Here is a 26,383-nt window from a genome sequence, read left to right as displayed (position 1 = left end):
TTCATATAGTACTTGAGCAAGAACTCAAATTTACTGTGCCTCAGTTTCCTCATATGTTAACTGAGGAAAATAATATAATACACTATCTCATTCAGTTGCTGTGAGCATTCAAGGAAAACTGTATTCAAAAAACACTTCAACAATTATCTGGTCCAGAAATATCATTATTACTTTCCATTTACTTCCCTGATCATAGTGGACTTTATATAGTCAGAAACTTCAAAGACTAAGTCATTCTTGAAAACCACATTTTCTTGAGAGCCAAGAGTTTATGCCTATAAGCACTAAAATGAATGTTACAATTTCTGATAGAAAGCCTTCTAAAATAATAGGATGCTCTCATGTCTTCCTAAGTATTTGCAACTTCTGGTTTAAGACGACACTCTGAGCCCAGGATTTTACTTGCTCTCCTTTCAGGACTCTCATTGAAATGACAGTAAGGGAATAAACCCACAATAATAAAGGGGAAGTTAGCTGACAGAAAATTTCAATAAACTCTTACATTTAGAAAACAGAATAATGAGTAATGAAGTAAGGTGGAAGAAATGAGTGTCAAGAATACTCATGGAGAAAAACCAATATGCCCAACAAAATCCAGACTCACCCAGAAATGCTAGGTATGATTAGGGATGGGACTGGGACAGAGAATGATCACATCTCTACTGCTTCTCACAGGTACTAGCAACCAGACCCTACCCTCCAAACAAAAGCAAGCAGACAAACAAGCACTGGGAAATGTATCTAAAAGAATAAAATACTAGAGAAAAACTAGGACAGTTGGTATAGACAGCTGCTGTTGCCCCTGTTAAGTCTTTCCAAAATTTACCAATTCCAATTAAGAATCAGTACCGGACCCAGCCCACCTAAACTAAGACTGCCTTTTAAGAAGCTATTTCCCACCCCGTGGAAAAAAAGATAAGCTATACCCAAGTACACAGAACTTAAGTCAGTTTTTCTATTGCCTCATCTTTAAATATGAACAGCTTACCAAAGATCAATAAGCACCTAGGGAAAGCCTATAAAGTTAAAATAGACTGCCAAATTTACAAACAGAAAATACACACACACACACACACACACACACACACACACACACACACACACGGAAAGAACCTTAATGCTCTAGCGTGTAGCCTCGGACAAATTTTAGAAAATACTCCATTGGTAAAAGGACAACAAGATACTACATTAAAAGAACAATCAGAGAACAAGATATCTTGAAATATACAAAGCTCAATAGAAGTATTAGACGATAAAAATGTGAAAAATATCTCCAGAGTAGGAAGATTAAAGGTAAATTAGAAAAAATACAAAAAAAAAAATTTCATCTAGAAGGACCAAATTTTAATTAAAATAAGGTCTACAAAGAATACAGAGAAAACAGAAGAGTACATAATTAAAATAAGAGGTTTTGCCCAAAGCTAAAGGACACATGTTTTCAGATTGTAAAGCTCCATTGTGTGTTCAAACCAATGGGAAAAAAATTCCTAAACACATTACTGTGAACTTCAGAACAGCAAGGAGAAAACAAAGATCCTAAAAGGATCCAGAATAGCAGTGAGAGAAAGGAATTTCAATAGACTTAGCAGTAACACTGAATATTAGAAAACAATAAAGCAATATCCAGAAGGTTCAAAGAAAAAAATTGTTTTCCACCTAGAATTCTATATCCAAGCTATCATCAAGATCATGGAAAGAATGGACACTTTCAACCAGCCAGAAATTTTTAAAAGTTTATCTCCTAAGAACCCATTCTTGGAAAAATATTGAAGGATGTCATTCAGCAAAATGTGAAGATGGAGCATCCAGGAAAAAGTAGAGACATGCCAAGAAAGCAAAGAAATAAAGTTGCAGGATGTCAGCTCTGCAATGGTCTACACAGCAACTAGTCCGGATCAAAGTACAACGCCAGAAGTCTCCAGGAGGAAGCTTTCAGGAAAAAGAAAGAACTCAACGGCTATTAAGGCAAACACTGAGAAAAAAAGGAAAGACAGTTAAGAAACCCCAGGGGAAAAGCTGTAATCATAGTACAATACTGAATACTTGGCTCTGCTGTGAAAATATTTATATAGTCAGCACATGAATTTTATTGGTTCATTTTCAACTTTTAGATTCAACCTGAAGTCAAAACATATTAAACAATTAATTATGGTTACAGAACAATATAAATGCTATTAATATTAAATATGTGAAAGTACTGTTAAGAAACCAACAGGGAGAAGTATAAGAAAGATGAAAGGAAAAGGCATTGGTTCACATTCTCAACTTAGAAAAGTGTTAACAGGATGAGAAGTAAGGAAAGTTTACCAAGTAACAGAGAACCTGACATGAAATTTGAGGGAATACAGAGAAGCAACTTGAATGAAATCTTCATTTATTGTTTATATTTGGATAATGTCTATAACCTAGATAAATTGGGGTTTTAAGAGATATGGAAGTAATTACTGAAGAAAGAGTTTAATAACTTTGAAGTGCTTTTTGCAGAAAACATTAAGTAACATAGGAAAGGGAACAGTAGAGGACATTGCTGCTTTTTATTGTAAGTTCTTGTGGTCGATTTGATTTTTTTAAACCATGAGCAGAAATTACTTTTATGAAACCCATTTTTACTATTTGATTTTTTTAAAACCATGAGCAGAATTTATTTTTATGAAAACCATTTTACTTTAAGTTCCAGGATACATGTGCAGAACATGCAGGCTTGTCACATAGGTTATATGTGTGCCATGGTGGCTTGCTGCACCTGTTGACCCATCCTGTAAGTTCCCTCCCCTCATCCCCCAATCCCCAACAGGCCCTGGTGTGTATTGTTCCCCTCCCTGTGTCCAGTGTTCTCAGGGTTAAACTCCCACTTATGAGTGAGAATAAAAGCATATATATTTTTGACAATGCAGATTTTGGAAACATATTAGTACATTGTTCTATACTGCAATTATGTATTCAGGGCCTTTTAAAAAAGTAGAATGCTTCTCTTTCACATAATTAAATAACACTATTAACAGAGTTTTTGTTTTGTTCTTTGTAATAATCTGTGACTTTTTTCTTGTTGCCAAACTATCATTTTTTGCTCTATCAGCAGTCCCTAGTTGTTGCCCTTTTGGCTTGCATGCCATAGGCTTAGAAACAGAAATAAGTTTTTAATACTATAAAACAAGAATAGTTCTTCTATAAGGACCCAAAGAACTCTCCAAGGAGCAAATTATATGAGCATCTATGTTTACTTCCAAATATACAATTATGGGGGGAGGTCAACATTTATCAAGGATACACAATGCTGAACACTCAAGGTATTCCCATCTAATTCTTAAAAATAATGGAGTAGAATTGGTATTATCATTTTACAGAGGAAAAAAGAGAAAAGGAACTCACCTATGGCCAGAGGGCCCAATGGAGGGCAGAGTTATAATTCAAATGTATGTCTTTCTTTTTCCACCATGACATGCTGTACCTGGTCTTTCTGCCAGAATAACGTCGGCTTCCTCAGGAGAAGTACCCTCAAAAAGTCCTGAAGCATGTTTTTATTTTCCACAGTGCCTAGCACATAGTGACAGCATGAGTAGTTAAGCGCATAGGGAGGCTCTCTATTCCTATGCTCATAATGAGGCTTCAGGGAATGCTAAGAACGATAAAGGTACAAGGAAGTTACTTCTTATTCCAGGTGAGAAAAGACCAAAGTCAAGTAGACGCCCAATTACATGTATGCACCTGAATACATGAGCTGAATCACAAAACAAAAAACCTCAAAAGATGCAATGACGAATGCACTGGAACTATACATAACACTGAGATAAGCTACCAATATCCTCTCCAAAATGAAATTTTATGCATGAGTTTAATATAAAATGTAATCAAACTTAGGATCTTCCCTATTCAGTTATTAACAGATTAAAAATGAGAAGTTTATTCTACTGCTTTCATTTTTGTAAAAATTCTTCAGTGTAAATGGAACTGAGTCAGTGGGCATGCTACATTGTTTGGAGGCTTAAAAGCCTAGTTTGACCTACCTATAAAAGTACAACACTGGCTAGCCAGTCACTATAACTTCTATTGTTCTACTAACTTGTTAGACTAGGCCCCACAATTCTGACTCACTAGCTTAAGTAACATGGGAATTGTTGTAATGAAGATTCACATCTTACAATAAAGGAGAAAACAATTACAGCAAGAACCTATTATTAGGAGTGTTTATACTTGTTATTCTACTTAATGCTCAGAACAATCCTCTAACGTTGGCTAGCATGATTCCCAGTTCACAGGAAAGAAAATTGAGGCTAGTAAGTGGCAGAGTTAGGGTTCAATGCCAGGGAAGTCTGAAGACTCCCTGTTCCCACATGCCTCCAAGACATAGCTACACAGAACTTCAACCATGGCTTGCTTATGGAGTAGTAGTTTCAAAATGTATTCTGAACAACACCAGTTCAGTTAAAGGTTCTGCAGTCAAGTAAGTTGAGGTATATAACAGCCTCTCTGGAGATTTCAGAATGCATTTTTAGCCCATAAGAGGTAATTAAAAAAAAAAAAATCCTATCATCTAGAAACAAACCTCCTGTGGTTTAATACCTACAAAAATGCTTTAGAGCCAGTGGTCCATGTATTAGATGCTCTACATAAAACACTTTGGGATTCAATGTTGCAGACTCTAGAGCAGTGATTCTTAGTAATTTTGGCCGCAGGATCACTTATACATGCTTTAAAAAACTGAGAACCCCTTTAAGTTTTTGTTTTTGTGGGTTATATTTATTAATATTACCATATGAGAATTTAAAATGAGAAATAAAAAAGTATCCATAAATTCATGTGAAACAATAATCCTATCACATATAACATAGTTTTATACAAATAACTGTTTTCCAAAAATTAAAAAAAAAAAAATCAACTGAGAAGAATGTATTATTTCAAAAATATGCTAATTTCCTTAATGTCTAGCTTAGTTAAGGTTCTCTTATCTGCCTTTGTATTCAATTTATTGTGATATGCTGCTCGTTTAAAGTGTAGAGGAAAACTCACACTTCACACAGATTCATGCTAGAAAAGGAGTCTTTAGACAGCTTTTTAGGTAATTTTGATAATTATTCTTTGATACTACATCAAAATTCAACAAGCGGCAGAGACTTAAAGGTTAGCTTCAATATAAAATCCGAAACCACATCAACAAACTTTCTAAATGTGACATATTTTGCTTATATTTTAAATACCACATTTGTTAATATCACCACTGATCTAACCAGAAAAGTCATTAAGTATTGGGAAGTATCTGTACATGGTAGCAGATACTTGTTCTTTAAAATTATAATTTTCATTGGAAAGCTTGAATTTTATCATTAGCAACAAAGAGCATCAGCTGTTTACCTTAAATTGCAGGCCCACTTCCTTCATTTTCAAGAAACTATCTGCCCAATTCCTAAGTCAGCTATTCTTTCAAGAAATATGATGTTCATGAAAAAAGTGGTTACTTTAGTTCTTAACACAAACAATAATATAAGTACCTCTCAAGATAGGCATTATGGAACCGAAGTGTTTTATGCACACTTAGCATTTATTGACACAAAGCATTAAAAAGATGTATGCTTAGGGTCAAGTTTTAATAAAATTAGTAATTTTTATTGCTACTCAAAGGGCACTCTTAAGTGAAACTGCTTGGCAGTCCAGTACACAATACTAGCACAGTCTGGTATTACTTCCACAAATTCTGTCATGTTCATGAACCACTTGCACCATTATGTATTTAGTATTTTTTCTTTAAATGAGATGTTTAGGTCAATAAACTTATTCTAAAAGAAACTTTGTATGATGTATAAATGGAAAATTCTACTTCACTTGAAATAGAGATTAAAAAATAATATATTCAATGAAAACAACACTGTAATTTCAGCCAAATACTACTGTCTGCTAAATGTGCTTACAGCCACATCACAGCCTACCTGTCCTTTATTAAAAGAGAGCAAATAATATGAGAACAGTGTTTTTTAAAAAAAATCTACTAGCTCCAAGCTAAAACTTTCTCCATAAATAATCAGATGTGAAAAACAACAAAAAAGAGAACAGCTTCTTCACTACGTGCATTCACGTCTTGTTGGGTACACATCTCACACTTGGGGAACAAAACATAAGGCTGCTCTACTGCCTCTCCTTGATTTAAGTACGCAGCAATATCTGCAATATTTCATGTATTCTCAATAATGTATAGAATGTTCTAACACTGAGTGGCAGACTGGTTATTATACTTAGTAGCATTATAAAAACACCTCATCAAAATTTTCTCCTCTTTAACATTGTACTAACATACAATGTTAAAAATATATACCTGGCCCTGGGACCAAAACAAAATTTTAACACACAACTCTTTTTCTCAATAACTTTCTGTTCTAGCTGCAAAAAACACACAATCTATGATATAAAGCTGTAATTTTTTTTTTTTTTTTTTTTTTGAGATAGGTCTCACTCTGTCTCTCAGATCTGTCTTCCAGGCTGGGGTGCACGATCTTGGCTCACTGCATCCTCAACCTCCTGGGTTCAAGCAATCCTCCTGTCTTAACCTCCTGAGTAGGTAACAGGCACGCACCACTGCACCCAGCCAATTTTTGTATTTTTTTTTTTTTGGTAGAGATGGGTCTCACTATGTTCCTGAGACTGGTCTCAAACTCCTGGGCTCAAGCAATCCTCCTGCCTCAGCTTTCCAAAGTGCTGGGATTACAGGCGTGGGCCACTGTACCCAAGCAAGGCTGTAATTTTAAGCCTCAAAATAGTTGGGAATCTGAGCACAAGTTTTGCCATTACATAAAACTGAATTTGAACCCTAGCTCATGTTGCACATGTAGCCTCTCTGGAGCTCCAGGTTTCTCAGTTGAAAAACCGAAATAATACCTATCTTTAAATGTAAAGTTAAATATATGTCAAATAGCTTGATGCCTGGCCAATTGCAGGTGCTATATAATTAGCACTTGGCCACTATAAGAATTAAAGAGACAGGTTACCGTGGGTTAGGGTTTTTTTTTTTTTTTAGTAAGTACCTAATCTCTAGACCTTAAAGAATGGGCATGTTTTTGATCAGTCAAAACAAAAGAGGCCATCCAATTCAGGGTGTCAACTGGGCAATGCAACGACTATAGTGGTGGCTAGGTGGTACGCTGGAGCTAGATGGTAAAGGCTCTAAATGCCACGTTCATTTTCACTGAACATTACTAAAGAGTATCATGTAATTTTTAATTCGCTAATCTATTCTTTAGCAATTACAGAAAAGCTTGCTAAGATTTAGGAGGCCACTATAGTAGTTTATCAACGAGGCATTCAGAGCTGGGATAAGAGTAACACTAAGAATAGAAAAGAATGATTGGCTAAGACCTTTCAAAGAGAAACTGGAAAACTTTAAGTTGGATAAATGGAAAGGATGAGTCAAAGTTAACTTCAAACAAGAGAGCAGGAAGACAATCAGGCTGTTAAAGACAATATTTCAGCACCGTGATGAACAAGAAGAGACCATATCCACCAAGAAGTGATTCATTGCCAATTGCAAGGAAAGTGATATAACAGAATAAGACCTAAGAAAAGGTCACTGGATTTGGTGATTAGAATAAAAATGAACTTTAAGAATATCTTTTTTTTTTTTTTAAAAGGAGGGGGATATAAAAGTTAAATTACACCAAGCACAGTGGCTCACGCCTAAAATCCCAGCAATTTGGGAGGCCAAGACAGGCAGATTGCTTTTAAGCGGAGGAGTTCGAGGCCAGCCTGGCCAACATGGTGAAACCCTGTCGGCCAGGCTGGCCAACATGGCGAAACCCTGTCTCTAATAAAAATACCAAAAGAAGGCTGGGTGTGGCAGTACATACCTGTAGTCCCAGCTACTCAGGAGGCTGAAGTGGGAGGATCACTTGAGCCCAGGGGATAGAGCTGAGGGTGAGACAAGATCGTGTGCCACTGCACTCCAGCTTGCATGACAGAGCAAGACTCTATCTCAAAAGAGAAATAAGCAAATAAAAATAAAAGTTAGATTACTAGTGCTTAAAGAGAACAGGCCAGGGTACAGGCAATAGAGAAGAAATCAGGTCATTTGTTATTTGGCAGTAAAAGGAAAAAGAAAATAGGAAGGCAGCTAGATGGGTGTGCAAGGTCAAATGAATAACACCAGAAGCAAAAAGGAAAAACCATGATGCAATACATTTAGTAACTATGACCATTCCCTTTTTGCCATTTGTTAGGTACTAGTGAGAAACACTAAGTTTGAATCTACTCCAGAATCAAATCTTAGAGGGAAATGTACGTAGGGAAGTAAAAGATTTCTCTCTCTCAGTTCTAAATTGTGGATGGTAAACAGAAAATCTAACCATAAGCTCCCTTCTACCAGCCATTAAATCTTCAGTGTTCTGAATGAAGGCGGAGAATACAGTGGGCCATCAGCTTTCAAAGGTTTAAGATCCGCAGTTTCTACTATTCGTATGAGATAATGACAAGTAGCACGATCTGTAATTCTGACGTGGCATGTCTCAGTGCCTGTGCTAGGGAATGTGTGAAATCCTGTGAGTGCCAACCCAGCATCCTCATCTCCAAATTGACTGTGGGCCTCCACTTGCAGCCAGGCACACTGGAACTCTGTAGAAGTTGTGCTTTGTTAAATTTTATGAAAAAAAGTATATGCTATAGTGCCAAGGCATCCAGATTCTACCATAATTTACTTTTTTTTAGTTGCCAATAAATTCCCAGTTCTTAAAAATTTTCTTACAATTACTCTGCTATATATTTAAAAAGTGGGGGTAGATAAGGGAAAAAGATTCTGAAAGGGAGGAAGGGGAAAGCAGCAATGTCTTGTCAGCAAAACAGCAAAGTCAGAGCTCAGAGAATTCTGTGCTATTGTTCCCGTTCTTATTGCCTCCTTCTCTTCTCATGCCCAGAATGTTGATTGGGGTGGGGAGAGAGTACTCATAATGCTAGGCAGTGGAACATCCAAGGCTTCAAGCTTCACTACCCCCACTTTTCACTTCCCTAAGTGAGGAGCCCAGAACTGCCTTAACTTATCATCCCAATCACATCTATGAATGCACAGCAAAGCAGGGCTAAGCAAATGGCTTGCCCTAAAAAGTTGCCTATGTTTTCTAAACATCTATTATGTGTTTTTGCTGTTCTGCACATCATGAAAGGAAAGAAATCTGAGTTTTATTCACAACTCGCTTATAATATTGCTGGGATATAGATAGATATACTAGAGAAGCAGCCAAGCAATGGCATAAACGTGCCAAGTAATAGCATAAATGAACAAAAATCAATACGGTGCAAAACATATATAAAAGGATAGACAGGAAGGAAATCAATCTCAGTGAGAGTGAAGTTGTTCAAATGAATTTCCAAAACCTACAAAAGTCAATTAAGCCATGTTTTGAAAAGGGGGGAAGAATAAGCATGGAAGTAAGGAGAGAATCCTGCAGATGAGGGAAGTAACATGATGAAAAAGAACAGATAAAGAAGTAAGCTGTGTGAGAAACAGAAAAACAGATTTGCTGGGATGGAACACAACGTCCCTAATAGGAGAAGAATCAGCAACAAGCTAGTGACATGTAGCAGTGGGTTGGTAGAAGCTTTTAAGGCTGGTTAGGTATGACCACTCAGATTTGAAATGCTCTCTGTATCACCAGAGTTAACTAAATTAAATGAGAAACTCCAATGACCTGTTTTCTTATTTAAATAACATGCCTGTCTACCACTACTTGCTCACTGTCAAGTTCAACAATGGAAAATTATGCCTCTGCAGGACACAGAAACTCGTAAGTTTACTACTAAAGTCCATGATACACTAAAAAAAAATAAAAGAAAATAAAAAAGAGAACAGCTTTGATCTAACAATTCCTTAAAGTTACTAGCATGCAGCCAGGCATGGTGGCTCACGCCTGTAACTCAGCACCTTCGGAGGTCGACGCAGGCGGATCACTTGAGGTTGAGAGTTTGAGACCAGCCTGAACAACATGGAGAAACCCTGTCTCTACTAAAAACAGAAAATTAGCCAGGCGTGATCCCAGCTACTTGGTAGGCTGAGGTAGGAGAATAGCTTGAACCAGGGAGGCGACGTTGCCTGAGCCTGCGATGAGCCGAGATCATGCCACTGCACTCCAGCCTGGGCAACAAGAGCAAAACTGCATCTCAAAAAAAAAAAAAAAAAAAAAAAAAAAAAAAAAAAAAAAAAAAAAAAGGTATTATATATAATATATATTATAAATAGCACGCATGGTCAGTGTATTTGACTAGTGTCATCGGACCAGCTTTAAAAGTATTAACGAGAATATTCAGCCTAATTGAAAGCACTACGCAATCCGGTCTCAGAGTTTCTCTACTATTCAAAAAAACTCATTAATTTATCATTTGGAATTTTTTAACTGGTAATGATAAAATGGAGAGACTAGGCTAGGATCCATCAATGTGCTGATGAGGAATGATGTCCTAAACCACCAACTAACCAGTCTAATAGGTTTTGAGTGAGTACCTAACATGAACAAAGTGCTAATCAGGTAAACAAACAAGGCCAAGTTCAAACTTGCCCTCAAGTTGTTTGCCACCTATCAAAGGAAACACATACACAGAAAGAATAACAAAGTACAGATTCTATACAAGTGCAAACATACAGAACACTGTTGGAAGACTATAGAAGGAGGGGTCATCTGGTTGGGATGATCAGGAAAAAGTTCAAGTAGGATGTCAAACTAAAAAACAAAAAAAAACACATGGTATTTTATGTGAAAGTTTAAAGATTATTTCAAAGACCTTTCTAATTCCATGAAAGATGATACAACATTCTAGAAATATAACTTGATGATTCAGATTTAGATAAGTAAGCCTGTGATAAAAATTATAAAGGAAACCAAAGGACTGTAAAATGAATTAGTCTGTAAATATCTTAATATAGAAAAGAATTCATCATAGGAAGGATTAGCTCTGGATCCCAAGAATAAAATACAGTAAGTTTAATAAAACCTGAGCAATAATGTAGAGACTGTAAAACACAATTCTACTGGGAATCAGTCAAAAACTGAATATAAACATTTTTGAAGGCATAATACACAAGCTTCTCAGAAAGTAATCTGACTTTCACTCTTAAGCCTCCATGAAACAGTGTAGTAGTTAAAAGCAGGACTACTTAAATCCCAGCTCTACCACTTACTAGCTATGTAATCTTAAAAAAGTTATTTATCTTGCATCATTTTAAAAATAGGGATAATAAACTGTATCCACTGTATCAGCCACAAACAATGCTGATACAGTAGGCACTACATCAGCGTTAATTACTACTATCATTTGAATTGGCTGGCAACGTATATTAAGGTTAGAGATAAGCAAACATATTTTTTGGGGAAAAAAAGATAAACCATGTTCAATCATTCAACAGATATTCACTACTGACAATGTGCCAGGAACAGTCATGAACCAGACAGGTACAGCGACCCCTGCTAGATTCTTGGAGCTTAGCAGATTCGGTTTTCCAGTAGGACAGGAACCGCGTCTTCACTCATCTCTGAATACCCAGTGCCCTTCATGCATACCCTGTGGCACAGCAGGTGTTTAATGGTGTTTGTTGAATTAATTAAAGGTGTAATTAGAGGACAGTAAATTGAAAACAAATTCTGACTATACGGAGAACAGGAATTCAATGGGACCATCCCCTGAACAAATGGTACAGCAATGCCACAGGATAACTAAATCTCAAGGAATCTGTGTATAAACCGTCAAGAACATACATTTTCCTATTAATGAAACAGAGATAACAATACCTGGCACACTCATTACCAGGATTAAATGAGATCCTGTGTTAAATGCAAATCACAAAGCTGCAATAAGATGCTGATGTCAAGAGGTAGGCTAGATTCTTCAGCTCCTAGGCTCACTCCTCACCTACATATAATTACTATGTGTCCAGGTGTTTAGGGGTTGCTTCTACAAATAGCTAAACCCTCTTACATTAAATGTGCAAATGTGTTTTGGGTTTAAAATGTAAGGTGCCTTTGGGTTTAACATGCAAGATTCAAGTCTTTAGAGGCTGGCCTAATTTCGGGTGAAGAGATATTGTATTTCCACACCCACATGTCCTTCCTAACCCACATGTCCTTTCTAAGTTTCAAGAAAAGTTTCAGAAAACTCCTGAGGTCTGGAAGTGAAAACAGAAACCTAAATCTCTGGGACAATTTTAGAGTTAATTTAGTATTAACTCTGAAAGGACATTTAAAATATAAAGAAGTTAAAGCTGGACGTGGTGGTTCACACCTGTAATCCTCGCTTGAGTCCAGGAGTTTAACAGCTAAAAAATACAAAAATTAGCTGGGCATGGTGGCATGTGCCTATAGTCCTAGCTACTTGGGAAGCTGAGGTAGGAGTATCCCTTGAGCCTGGGAGGTCGAGGCTGCAGTGAGCAGTAATCATGCCATGCCACTGCACTCCAGCCTGGGTGACAGAGTAAGACCCTGTCTGAAAAAAATAAAATAAAATAAAAAATAAAAAAAAATTAAGCTTGCATTCCTCATTTTTAGTGAATGGCCTCATTCAGGAACCACCAAGTCTGCACAAGCACCACACAGCTGCTACTCTCAAACTTTCAAATGCCCACCTAACTCTGCTGCCCAGAAGGAATGAACATGTCATCACATGGCACATCCAAAATCCACCACATTATCTTCTCTCCAAACTCCCCACCCTGCCCTCTGCTTCTTTATTTCCATGTTAATGGCACCACCATTCTGCAGGCTCAAACCTCAGAATCATTCTTTGAGTCCTCTAGTGGTAAACTTCACTTCGAGAGAGCAAACCCTCAAATTAATTATCCAGTAAAAGGACAAAACAAAAGGCTTACTGACAGAATCAAAGGGTTGGTTGGGAAAGCATTATCAAGTTCACACAACAAGAGCAACAAAAACGCATAAAGCTAGTTCGAAGAACAACAGATAATTTTCTCTAGTACTAAAGCCAAGATTCTATGAATTCTGAGTTTTCTCATACACAGCAGAGCTTGAGTGAAACTTACTTGATCACCTTCTAAAAACCAGGCACTATCAATTTGGTATTATTAAAACTTCAGAAAAGGCTGAGGTGGGTGGATTGCCTGAGGTCAGGAGTTCCAGACCAGCCTGGCCAACATGGCGAAACCCTGTCTCTACTAAAAAAATATAAAAATTAGCGCGGCGCGGTGGCAGGCGCGTATAATCCCAGCTACTTGGGAGGCTGAGTAAGGAGAATCGCTTGAACCCGGGAAGCGGAGATTGCAGTGAGCTGAGATTGTGCCATTGCACTCCAGCCTAGGAAACAGAGCAAGACTCTGTCTCTAAAAAGAAAAAAAGCAAGACACTATTGAAAAAAAAAAAAAAACTACTTCAGAAATGATACTAGCTTCAGTTTACAGCTGCGGAACTCAAGAAAGGTTAAGGACATGCAAAGGGTAAGAAATTAATACACACCAACTGGAGATTCAAAATCTGGAACTGTCATATTCTAGTCTATGCTATTTTGACTAAACTCAATACTTGCTGACACAGAAAATTACTAGGGTGTTGTAAGTACTTCTCTATGGAATATAATAAAGTGCTTTAGAAAAAAATATGCATTCTTCTAAATCAGCTATTAATAATATACGGTATCAATAAACACTCTGAAGACAAACCTCTGATACTTCTAGTCACAAATGAGACACCAAGAAAAACTAGTATACTCTTAAGTTTCCAGACAATGATTTCTTGTTTCAAGGATATAGCTATTTCTATTTCCACATGTCACATTTTATATAACCCATGGGCAAAAAGCAGCAATAATCACTCTATACAACTGTTTTTTTTTTTTCTCCAAAGGAACATGCTATTATAATTGTAAAGACTGGCCCAATATCCAGCTACTTATGCAAACCCAGATTGACTACAGCTATTTCAAAATACAAAGACACCAAATCAGTCCCTTTAAGTAACACGAGAATAGCCCACAAAAAGATTTGATAGTGACAGTGATTATTCCAGTGGACAAAGCAACCCAAAATAGTCCTGTAGATTGAAAATGCTATTTCATTAAAATTATTATTTGTCAGGCATGATCACTTCAAACTCGCATTATTTTCTGAGGTATTATATTTCTGTAATTTCCCATAATGTTAATTAAGGTATCTGAGTTAAGTGTACATAAATTCAGCATACCACCCAAGGTCAGTAGATGGAAACTGGTCTTCATTCTAAATCATACTATTTTTAGCCCCTTCTAAGGTCAACAAATAACGTACTTGTAAAATAAGTTAACACATATAAAGTATGCAGAGCAGCCCCCTTCACACAGAACAGTGAATAAATGTTGGCCTGACACTTCATGTAAATATAGTCAGTTCTAATAGTTCTAATGAATCTTGGAAAACGAGATCTAGGAATCTCCTCTACACATAAAAATCTATCAGTATATCACCTTTCAAAACTTAAGTCCCTTATCAAATGCCAGATTAATTATGTTGTAGTTTTATAATTAAACTGTATAAGCAGTACACAGTCCACTCTGCACCATTCTCAACCTTTACATTCTCCAAGATGACTATTTTATAATTTTTAATTCGTAGCTCTGAGGTATAATTTATACACCATAAAATTCAACCATGGTACATGTATAATTCATTGAGTTTTAAGAAAATTATAGAATGTATAGAGCACTATCACTAAAATCTAATTTCAGAATTTTTTCTATGACTCAAGTATTTTCCTCCAGACCCATTTCTCTTGCTCTGGCCTCAGGCATCCACTAATCTGCTATATCTCTATAGTCCATATAAATGTAACCACACAATACATACTCTTTTGTATTTGGTTTGACTGTTAATTATTACAGATAAGGTCTTGCTCTGTCACCCAGGCTGGAGTGCAGTGGCATGAGCCCAGCTCACTGCGGCCTCAAACACCTGGGCTTAAGCTATCCACTTTCCTCAGCCTTCCAAGAGTAGCTGGAACTATATGCAGGTGCCATCACATTCAGCTAATTTTATTAATAAATTTTTTGAGATGGGGTCTGGCTATGTTGCCCAGAGCCATGTTTTTGACATTGATGTTTGTTATAACATTTATCACTAATTTGTTCCTTTTTATTGAAGAACAGTATTCCATATTTTATGTATTCAAACACCATGTGATGGATATTTGAATTGCTTTCCAGTTTTTGACGATTATGAATAATGCTAACAGGCATGTACATAACATTCTTTATTTGTACATGTATTTTCATTTCTCTGCAGATTCCTAAAAGTGGAAATACCAAATTTATGCTTAACTTTTCGTAATTTATTTTTGTCTTTTTAGTAGAGACGAAGTTTCACCATTTGGGCCAGGCTGGTCTCAAACTCCTGACCTCGTGATCCACCCACTTGGCCTCCCAAAGAGTTGGGATTACAGGCGTGAGCCACCTTGCCCTAACTTTTTAAGAAAAAGCCAAACTGCTTTCCATAGTGGCTGTGCCATTTACATTCCCAAGAGAAGTGCCTAAGGGTTCCAGTTGCTCAACAATATAAATACTAGGTATTGTCAGTTTTTTAAAATATAGCCATTCTGGTCAGCGTGTGATAGTTTATCACTGTGATTTAATTTGCATTTCCCTAATAACTAATGACGTTGACATCTTTTCATATAGCTTATTGGTCATTCTTATTATTGTATTTGGTGAAATACCTATTTAACGGCTTAAGCCTAAGAATGAGCTTTTGCCTACTCTTAATTTTCTTTCCCTTTATAAGTAAGTGTAAGATTTTTAAAATGTAAAGACCTTTACCATGTTAATAATATGAAAATATTTCTCCCCAGTCCGTGGCTTTTCTTTTCACACTTTCTTAAGTATCCTCTGAAGTGTAAAAGTTTTTTAAATGTTTAATAAAGTCCAATTACTTCTTTCTTTTCTTTCCTTTTTTTTTTTTTTTTTTTTCTTGAGACATGGTCTAGCTCTGCTGCCCAGGCTGGAGTCCACTGGTGCAATCTCAGGTCTCTCTAACCTCTGCCTCCCAGGCTTAGGCCATCCTCCTGCCTCAGTCTCCCAAGTAGCTGGGACTACAGGTGCACACCACCACACACAGCTAATTTATTTCATCTTTTTTACAGGCAGAGGTCTCCCGATGTTGCCCAGACTGGTCTCAAACTCCTGGGCTCAAGTGATCTGCCCACCTCAACCTCACAAAGTGCTAGGATTACAGGCATAAGTCACTGTGCCCAGCCCTGTTTTGTAGTTTTTAATATAAAAATCTTGGTGACTCTTAAGTTTATTTCTAAGTATGTCAAGCCTCTTTGAAGCTAATGTGAATGTAGTACTTTTTCTTACTTTCATATTAAGATTTTTATGTCACTCCTAAACTGTTAATCTTGCCTCAGTTTGTAGGAAAAAATAAAAGCCATTAGCCCAGAACACCCTCCCACTAAATCTATATTCTGCCCAACTTGCCTCTGTAACCATGTTCTTTATTCCCTACTGTTAAAACTGTTAAATCACAGGACTCTGTGCAGTTATGATCCTGATCATTCCTGCTTTCTGAAGGACTTCTTATCTCCCTTCCTTATCTTAGCAATCCTAACAACTAAAATCATTTTGCAGAACTTCTCACACTCAAAAATAAACAAAAGTATTTTCTTTATATTCCCATACACCTCTAGCTTCCACACTGTACTATTCCCCTTCATAGGCAAACTTCTTTATAAGCTATCTGTATACCCTATCTCTCATTCCTCAACCACCATTTATCCCTCAAACCACTCAAATCTGGCATCCATCTACACTAGTCCATGAAAGTGGCTCACTGAAGTTACTAATAAACTCCAGGCTGCCAAATCCAATGGCCACATTCCTGCCCACATCTTCTCAGCCACTCAGTGAAACTCAATACAACTGACTACCCCCGCCTTGAAATACTTGCATTATTTGGCATCTACAACATAATACTGTACATTACACATTCCCAATTTGTACTACTCTGGCTGTTGGCTTCTTAGCCTTCTTCCAAGAGGCCTTCCAGTTTACCCAACTTAAGAAATGCTCAGCATTCCTAAGGATTCCAACTCTAGCCAATCTTTCTTTCTTCTTTATAATCTCTTCTTCAATTATTTCATTCATTTTCATTACCTTAAATATCACTAATATAGTGATAATCTTCAAACTGACATCTCTAAGCCAAGTATCTCTGAATCCCTCAAGACTTACAGATCTCTCTAATAGGCCTACCTGATAATCTCACAGGCTTCTGAGAACTAAGACAAAAGGTGAACAAATTCCTGAATTCACCCTTACCCCTCCCACCGAAACAACATCCCCAAAATTCATTTCTCTCCCAACCACCCAATAGTGGCAACTTCCAGCAACATCCTTGAGTTCTTTCCCCTCCCTTACGTTCCATATCCGACCCATTACTATGCCTTCCTATTTCTACCACCTCAAAACATTCTCAGATACGTCCACTGCTCTCAGTCCTACTGCCACCTTGCTAATCTAAACCACTGCTGTCTCCTGCCCTGACTGCTGTATACCCACTGACCTATCTGCTTCTACTTGCCCCCAGTATTCTTTTTGCTGATAAATCATTCAGGGTGATCTTTAAAAATATAATTCAGGTGATGCTACACCCTCAAATAAAAACTTTTAGTACATTTCCACTAAAATCCAAATTCCTTATCACTGAGTACAAGAGCCTGCCTTATGCAGTCCCTGCCATTCTCCCCTCTTGCCCATTTTTCAGTTCCTTAAGCACACTGTGCTCTTCACAGCCTCAGGCCCTTCCCAGTTCTCTCTATATGAAACATCTTATTCCTCCCCCATCCCCATCCAGGCCTCCTCTAGATCCCCACTACCTCCTCACCCAATGATTCTCTATTATTGTACACAGTTCTTTTTCTTTCTCTTTCTTTTTTGGAGACTCACTCTGTCGCCCAGGCTAGAGTGTAGTGGCACTACTATGTCTCACTGCAGACTCGATTTCCCAGGCTCAAGTGATCCTCCTGCCTCTCGAGTAGCTGAGACTATGAGTGGGGGCCACCATGCCTGGCCAGTTCTTTCTGACACTGGCACAAGTCAGAGAAGATGTCTTGATCCTTCACCACTGCATATATATCCCCAATACAAAGAACAGCCACAAGGAAGTCTTTGTTCAAAGTATTTAAAACTAATTTAAGACAGAGAAATGTTTAGCATTTCACAGGTCAGCCTGCTCTTCCTTAAAACTGAATTAATGTAGAAGTCCGTAAGATAGGCTTGACTCAATTAGGGGAAGGCTAGAAACCACAAATTATGTGCAAAATTCTGTGGAATTATGTTTTCTTAGCAGATATCCAGTATGTGCACCAGAGTCTCAAAGGAATCAACAACCCAAAAGACACAGACTAATAAATTCTTCATTATTTAATGAGATAGACCCCAAATTCAACACATGGCTAATTCTTTAAACAAAATGGAGAAGAAATGTATTTTTAATTTTAAAAAGCCTTAGTCTTAGAATTTATCAAATCTCAATGAAATGTGGTATATGGTTTAACTTCCATTAGACAAATCTCTTACACAGAGAGAAAAGATGAGTGAAGATGCATCTATAATAGAAAAGGTTACAGAAAATAAAACATATATAAGAGAAAACATCAGAAATGATGAGTCTTATCACCCATTTCAAATTCTCATGGCCTTGAAGAACCAAACACCCATGGATTTATGACCTTTTCATCAGTTTCCTCTTGTTTATATCTCTTCTTTATGTTCCTCAAAGTATGTAAAATACTCCAGTTCCAGTGTCAAGATAGTGGAGCAATTAACCACAAGACTGTGCTACTTTTTAAGGGGTGTGGCTGGAATAGATTAGCCACTCCTACACAAAGATACTCTCATTTGAGTTAGAAATCATGAAAACCCAATCCCATAGCAAAACCAGACATTCTGTGATTTGTTCAGGATCACAAAGTTAGCAAACGCCAGGACTGAAACTTGCCTCCCACAGTTAGTGCTCTTCCTACCAGCTTCTCGTGCTCTCGTGTCACTCCATCAAACGCTTGGCATGAATTCCCAATATACTAAAACTCTAATTCTGGGCTATTGATTAAAAAACCAAATAAACAAAATGACTAAAACTAGCATAAGAAACTCAAGAAGACAAATTTTAAAAGTAAATAAATAGGACACTACAGAAAGACATTAGCTGTGACTTCTTTCACAAACAGTATCTTTTTCAACTGTGTATAGATAAGTGATTAAGGCAAGATTATTTCTGTAGTTCATTACAATTATTTTAGTGATTCAGAAATCACAATAAAAACCACTACTCCAGAATAACAAACCTGAGATTCATTAAGTTTATAACTTTCAACACACAAATGAGCTCTGCTTTCCTATTTTTAAACTTACCACTAATGCCAGATCTTGTAATTGATTTAAACAAGTTTCGAGAGAAAAATAAAATGCTTTGTTTCACTGTTGTTGCTTTTCCTCATGAAATTTATGTGTGTTATTCAAATATTCTACCAAGATATTGCTCAACACAAATGATCTAAAGATTTTCAGCTTCATTAATAGGGTACATTGCTTACAAACCTCAATGAAAGAACAGTTAGTACTAGAACTTTTTATTAATCTATTATGCATTCAAAGTCTGTATGAAGCGTTAAGAGATTTCCCCAAACAGAAATATCTGTTTGGTGAAAGCTAAGAAAACATTCTGATTCGTGTGGTAAAGAGTATATCTTTCCTAATCTTCAAAAAATAAACTGCTTTGCGAAGAGCTGACTATTAAGCCACAACACTCGAATATTTTCTTGCTCAGCAGATAGCAAAATTCCTCCTGATTAAATCCTAGGAGCCAGATTTTTCTCCCCCTCATCTTGTTCTCATGTGGCATGGAGAAAATTTTACAAAGTATCCACTCCTTCACTTTGTCTATTGACATTCTGTCTTCAAAAACAAACAGAATAGATTTTCCTCTGCTATTCCAAAGCAAGTGTAATGGAACACACCTTAAAATCTGACAGTTGTAACAAAGAAAAATTGTATGTGTGTGCCCTGGATACCAACTACAAGAAATCTCCCTCTTTCTCTGAAGTGGCTGTGTTTCAAGACATCATCATACATTAAACTACTTACTATGCAAAGCAGGAAGTTGATACGTAACTCAAAATCAAATATTCTAAAATCCCTACTGTTCGTAAGAACTATGGGCAAGTCAAAATCAGACCAATTAAATTTTATTCCTCGCCTTGCCCCCAAACCACATGAACAGTGAAGTGAAGGTAAGAGCTGGGAAGTGAATAATGGTATGGGAGAGATATGAACTATTCACAAATAAATTATTTAACTTCTCTGCTATCAAGATCTTAGTTAATAAACAAGAATAATACCCACTTCACAAGGTTGTTGCAAGGATCAAATGAGTTCTTCCATAAAAATGATTTGCCTGGTCAAAGGGACATAATATGCTACTCAATAAATGCCAGTTCCTTCCTCGTTTGGCTCTGGGCTCAGTATTCTTTGTTCTCTATGGTCATTCTCCCAGGTTACTCAGTCCCCTCATTAACTTTTATTAACAAACACTGAAAATTACTGTACCAACCAAAGTTCTGATATGTATGTGCATGCTCAGTCTATGTGACACCGTCTCCTGTCCCTAAACAGGTGAGCAAAACAGAAGAAAAGACTCTGAACACCTAAACCTGAACTGCTGTAAGAACCAGCAATCAGGGTGGACAAATCTCCATCCACTTCCAACTATCTCCAAGAGATTTGAATTGCCATCTAAAAATGCCCAAAACCAAACTTATCATTGTCTCTTTAAAAAAAGTAAGCCCTTGGGTCACGCACCGGTGGCTCATGCCTGCAATCCCAGCACTTTGGGAGGCCGAGGTGGGCAGATCAAAAGGTCAGGAGATCGAGACTACCCTGGCCAACACGGTGAAACCCCATCTCTACTTAAAATACAAAAATTAGTCACCCATGGTGGTGGGCACCTGTAGTCTCAGCTACTCAGGAGGCTGAGGCAGGAGAATGGCTTGACCTGGGAGGCAGAGGCTGCAGTGAGCTGAGATCACAACACTGCACTCCAGCCTGGGCACTCCAACCTGGGTGACAGAGTGAGACTCCGTCTCAAAAAAACAAACAAACGAAAAGTAAGTTCCCTTCCTGCCCCTTTTCTAATTGTGAGTGGTGTTCAACAGAGAGTAATCCTTGCCCTATTATACTCTCACCAAAACACTGCCAAGTAACCCAGGCCTACCAAGTTTACCTTCATAATTTCTACCATCTCTCTTTTTTTTGGGCGGGGAGGGGGGGTGGGCAGAGAACCAGAGCCTTGCTCGTCGCCCAGTGGCATGATCTAGGCTCACTGCAACTTCCTCCTTCCAGGTTCTAATGGATTCTCTTGCCTCAGCCTCCGGAGTAGCTGAGATTACAGGCATGTGCCATCACACCCAACCCATATCTCATTTTTTGTCCCACTGCCACCACTATAGTCCAGGTTGGGGTTTCTCAGTCTCAGCACTATTGACATCTTGGGCACATAATTCTTGTGGAGGTTGTCCTGTGCACTGCAGGGTGTTTAGCAGCATTTCTGGCCTCTACTCACTAGATGCCAGTAGAATCGCTCTCTCCCCTCTGGTTATGACAACCAAAAATGTCTCTAGACACTGCCAAATGCCCCTTCCCCATTGTCACCCTCATTCCCATGTTTTAGTACCACTGGCCCAGTTTATTACTTCATATCTGCCATACAAAATCAGCCCTCAAGTTAGGTCTACAGTTTTATTCCTCTAACTCCTGTGGCCCTGACAAAGGACTCCTAAAGCACTGCCTTATGAGTCGTTTCTCTGAAATCTACTAATCCCTGTTACCTTCGTAATTAGTTCAGCTCTCCATCCAACCTTGATAATCTGGCCACAATTAAACATTATTCCACAAAGCACCTGATATAGTGGCTACCCAGCAGTCCTTCATTAACACATCCAGTCTCTCCCTTTCTATTCTACTGCTGTCATCCTGGTTGGATGTCCACAACCTAGTATCCAATCCACATCACTGAATGAGTCTCCTTCCCTACCCTTTCCACCACTCAAACATTTTTCAACGGGTCTCCATTACCTGCTGAAATATTTTATCTGCTGCCCTTTTTTTTTTTTTTTGAGACGGAGTTTCATTCTTGTTACCCAGGCTGGAGTGCAATGACCCGATCTCGGCTCACCGCAACCTCCGCCTCCTGGGTTCAGGCAATTCTCCTGCCTCAACCTCCCGAGTAGCTGAGATTACAGGCACGCGCCACCATGCCCAGCTAATGTTTTGTATTTTTAGTAGAGACGGGGTTTCACCATGTTGACCAGGATGGTCTCGATCTCTTGACCTCGTGATCCACCCGCCTCGGCCTCCCAAAGTGCTGGGATTACAGGCTTGAGCCACCGCGCCCGGCCTCTGCTGCCCTTCTTCAGGTCTTTCCTAATATAGCCTCTTTCTAATTCTATATTCCATTATCCTGAAAACACTAGTCCTTGAAAAGGCTCCTACACTTTCCACTTTTTTTCTCTGCTTGGAAGTCGTCATAATTCCACTCCTCTCACTCCACCCTAATTTAAAGTCCATTTCAATTAAGTCAAAAAGCCTTTCTTGGTCACACCTCTTTTGTATTTACATAACACTTGGCACCTCTCCTATGGCATACAATCTACCTTATGATATACATGAGTACTCCTATAATTGACACAAGGTCCTTAAGAGCTTCTTACTCCTCTTCTGATGCCTGCAATGCCTAGCCCAGTGTTAAGCAGAGAAAGCAGCATGAGATATGAGTTGCCCCAAATGTTTCCCATTTAGAAAGCAATAGAGGACTGTTTTCAGACAATCCCAACTGCCTTAAGGGAATTATGCACATATTCTCCTTTTGTCTCTTATTTACATATCTTAGACCAATTTTTAAGTAAATTGCCTTCAAGATATCTAAATTGGCCGGGTGCTGTGGCTCACACCTGTTATCCCAGCATTTTGGGAGGCCAAGGTAGGCATATTACCTACTGTCAGGAGGTAGACCAGCCTGACCAACATGAAGAAACCCCGTCTCTACTAAAAATACAAAATTAGCCGGGCGTAGTGGTGGGTGCCTGTAATCCCAGGTACTCAGGAGGCTGAGGCAGTAGAATCGCTTGGGCCCAGAAGGCAGAGGTTGCAGTGAGCTGAGATCACGCCATTGCACTCCAGCCTGAGCAACAAGCGTGAAACTCCATTTCAAAAGAAAAAAAAAAGATACCTAGATTGCTATTTAGTATACATTACTGTAAGAGTTCTGTTTCTGGGAGTTCCAGCAGCTTCTAACTTGTAAATAAACCCTGAATATTTGAGCTATTTATGCCAAAAGACAATAGAGATTTATTTTTTGAATGTTAGTAAAATTGAGGAAAACATAAAAATAACTTGCATTGGATTAAACATGTTTCAAGTAAAGATTCATTAAAGCTAATGTGTCTGTCCTAAAAATTACATTTAAAGTTCTAAAGTCTTCTTGTATCATTAAAAAGGTTTAGTCAGTTTTATTTCAACTCTTTCTCACCTCAAAGACAAACCAAAATAGAACAGAGAATACTTTTCCTTAATTTTATTTAGATCCTAACTTGAAGGTATGTTTTGTCACTTCTTCAAAAGGAGCAAAAAGAGTATCACTAATGAGCATGTTCTGACCAAATCTTTAAGTCCTACCCCAAAGCTATATACGAGGCAGCCCACACCACCAGCACCCTTCGTTAGCAGGGGTTAGCAGGCTGCAAATTCTGTTTTCTATGTCCCTGAGCTAAAAGTGGTTTCACATTTTTGTGTTTTGTAAACACAAAGAAAAATATGCAACAGAGAGCATATATGGCCAGCAAAGCCTGAAATATTTACTATCTGTCTCTTTTCAACAGGATGAATTTGGGACTCCTCGTTGCCCTCCACTGGCACATAAGACACCCACCTTTTCCTCCCAAGGTTTTCACCCACCTTTTCCTCCCAAGGTTTTCACCCACCTTTTCCTCCCAAGGTTTTAAAAAAGCAATATAAAACACAAGAACGGGTAAAAAGATCGAACTCGTTCAACTCAGTCATAGTTAATGCAGACTAACTTCTAACAGAGGCCCATGTGTGGACATTTTCATATTCACAGAACTCTTGTTAGAAGAAACTTGCCTTCATTCTGTAGATGAACATAATTACGCTTGAAGAGGGAAAGTGCCTGATCCCAAGTGACACTGCTGTTTAACAGCAGAGTAGGGTCAAGGATTCAGCCCTCAAAACCCTGGTCCAATGTTCTGCAATCCACTGCATACGCTGTTATGTGTGCCTTTAAGTTTTGGAGATGTGGATAACTAGCTTGGATCAGTATAAAAGACGAAAGCTTAAAACCTGTTCCCAATACGCTGTTTAGATAGACTCCTACTAGCAGCTATGAATCATTAAACAGAGTAGCATTAATGCTGACCACACACATGAGATAAGAACTTCTTCTAGGAAGTCTTCTGTTTTAAAAGTAGGTATGATAAAGAAGGCTTGAAACCGATAGGGCTTGCTCCTCCAGGGCTTCAGATTAGGGCAAACACGCACGTTTGCCTTCCAGCTGTTCAATGCTCATCTCCCAACCCAAATCCACAAGTTCCACAAATGCTTTCGAATGCCCGTTGAAAAACACTGTTCAGTCTCATCTCACACACACGTTCTAGAGAAAATTACAAGTTCCTGGGTTCTACTTGTAAAACTACTAACCAGTTCACATTTTTTTAAATCTCCCTACGAATTTTGCTTCCTTAAAAAAAAAAAAAAACTGCTTCTTCGATTCCTAAATCTATAAAACTCACTTTATCGCGTCTTCTCGGTTAATTCAAGAATTAAAAAAAAAAAAAAAAAAAAGAAAGAAAAAAAAAATTTGCCCATACTGGTAACTTCACTACTCTGCAGGATCCCAAGAGCTCTGTGTATACCAGGTTCCAGAATTCATACACATTAACAGCGTAAGATCCTTCATGTGAGGTAGCTCTTGCAAGGTAGAGCACGGATTCTCGGGGTGGTGGGGGATACCGCCTGAAGCTCCTCAGACCCCCACCACAGGAGCTCCGTCCTCTAAGGGCGACCCCCTACCCCTCGCCCGCGGCGCGAGTCCAGGCCGCCCCGGCACCTGCGGCCCGGGCCCGCAACAGGGACCCCGGGGAACCAGCCCCGGGCCGGGCCCCAAGGAGTCGGCGCCCACTCCCACTCCCGGAGGCCGGCGACTGCAGGCCTGAGCCGCTCGCCGACCCCGGACGCGGCGTTACCTGGAGGACCACGTCGTTGGGCAGCTGCGCGGCCCGGAACAGCTCCAGCACCCGCCCGTTGACCACCACCTTCTTGGTGCTCTCAATGTCGCAGTAGGAGAAGAGATCTGAATAGTATTTCTGCTCCGCATCGCTCAGCGTTAAGCCTTCCATCTTCGCCTCCGGCTCACAGCCGCCCCGCCCCGCATGCACTACCAGGGGCCCGGCCCCAGGACCCTGGGCCGGTGGGGGCTGTGCGTGGCCCGGCCTCCTCCTCGCTTCCCGAAGCCGTCGGCCCCGGCCTCACACGCGCCAGGTGCGCCCGAGCAACAGGGCCCAGAGGTCGCGAGGAGAGGGCCCCGCTGAGCTCCGCGCGCCGCCGCCTGCGAGGCCCGGCGCAGTCCTGGGGTTCGCGCGGAGCGCGGCGGCGGCGGCTGCGGCTGCGGCTGCAGCTGCGGCCCCGGCCCCGGCCCCGGCGGCGGCCGCGGGGAGAGTGGAGAAAGAGGCGGGGGCCGCGGAGGCGCGAGGCACTGGCGGACTCCGCCCCCGCCGCGGGTTCGAGTCTCCCTGGCTCCCCGCCGCGTCCCCCAGACTTCCCGCCTCAGCTTCCCCTTCCGTCCACGCCTCTGGAGCGGCAGCGCTTCCCGGAAAGTTGTGGGGCTTCGAACCTAAAGTTTCGGGGGCTCTGGGCTGAGCGTGGCCGCCGCTCCGCCTCCTTCCGCCGCCATTTACGGCGCCCCGGCCCGGCCCGGACGCGCCCGCACCAACAGTGACAGCGGCGGCCGCGCTCCAGACCCGGATGTGAGGCCGGGAGGAGAGAGCGCGAGAGGGAGAGAGAAACACCCACCGGGCTGGCTTGGCCGCTCCCGGGAGAGGGAGGGGGCCGCAGCGCCCCCTGGTGGCCGGCGCCCGACGGCGGGATGACCGCGCCGCCCTCTGCGCGAAGACCTGGGCAGCAAGACCCCCGGAAAGCGGGGTGCAGCGGGGAACAGCCAGCAGCTCACTAAGACCGAGATAACTTAGATACATATGGGTTGCAGTTTTTATGTTTTGCAGCTTCTGGTCCTAAGCGTCTAAAATAAATATTGGATTGAAAGGGGAGCCTTGTTCAGGTTATCACCATTATGTCTGCACCTTTTTGGTGTCAGGTGTGACTAAAG

The 26,383-nt window shown here is 39.7% G+C and overlaps 1 protein-coding gene across 9 annotated transcripts in view; it reads right to left on the bottom strand.

Annotated features, from left to right (window-relative positions):
* Nucleotides 1–26,021, bottom strand: part of REPS1 (RALBP1 associated Eps domain containing 1) — a 78,381-nt gene extending 52,360 nt beyond the window's left edge. For all 9 annotated transcript variants that reach the window (XM_032274614.1, XM_032274617.1, XM_032274621.1 and 6 more), the window contains exon 1: nucleotides 25,245–26,021. In XM_032274614.1, coding sequence (XP_032130505.1) covers nucleotides 25,245–25,397 — 153 coding nt within the window. In that variant the 5' untranslated portion in view covers nucleotides 25,398–26,021. The remainder of the gene's footprint in view (nucleotides 1–25,244) is intronic.
* Nucleotides 26,022–26,383: the final 362 nt, after the last annotated feature.

The sequence above is a fragment of the Sapajus apella genome, unplaced genomic scaffold (assembly GCF_009761245.1).
Source record: "Sapajus apella isolate SASKATOON/1434 unplaced genomic scaffold, GSC_monkey_1.0 scaffold6, whole genome shotgun sequence".
Taxonomy (NCBI): domain Eukaryota; kingdom Metazoa; phylum Chordata; class Mammalia; order Primates; family Cebidae; genus Sapajus; species Sapajus apella.
The sequence above is the reverse complement of the archived record's forward strand: the minus strand, read 5'-3'. Positions and strand labels throughout refer to the sequence as shown.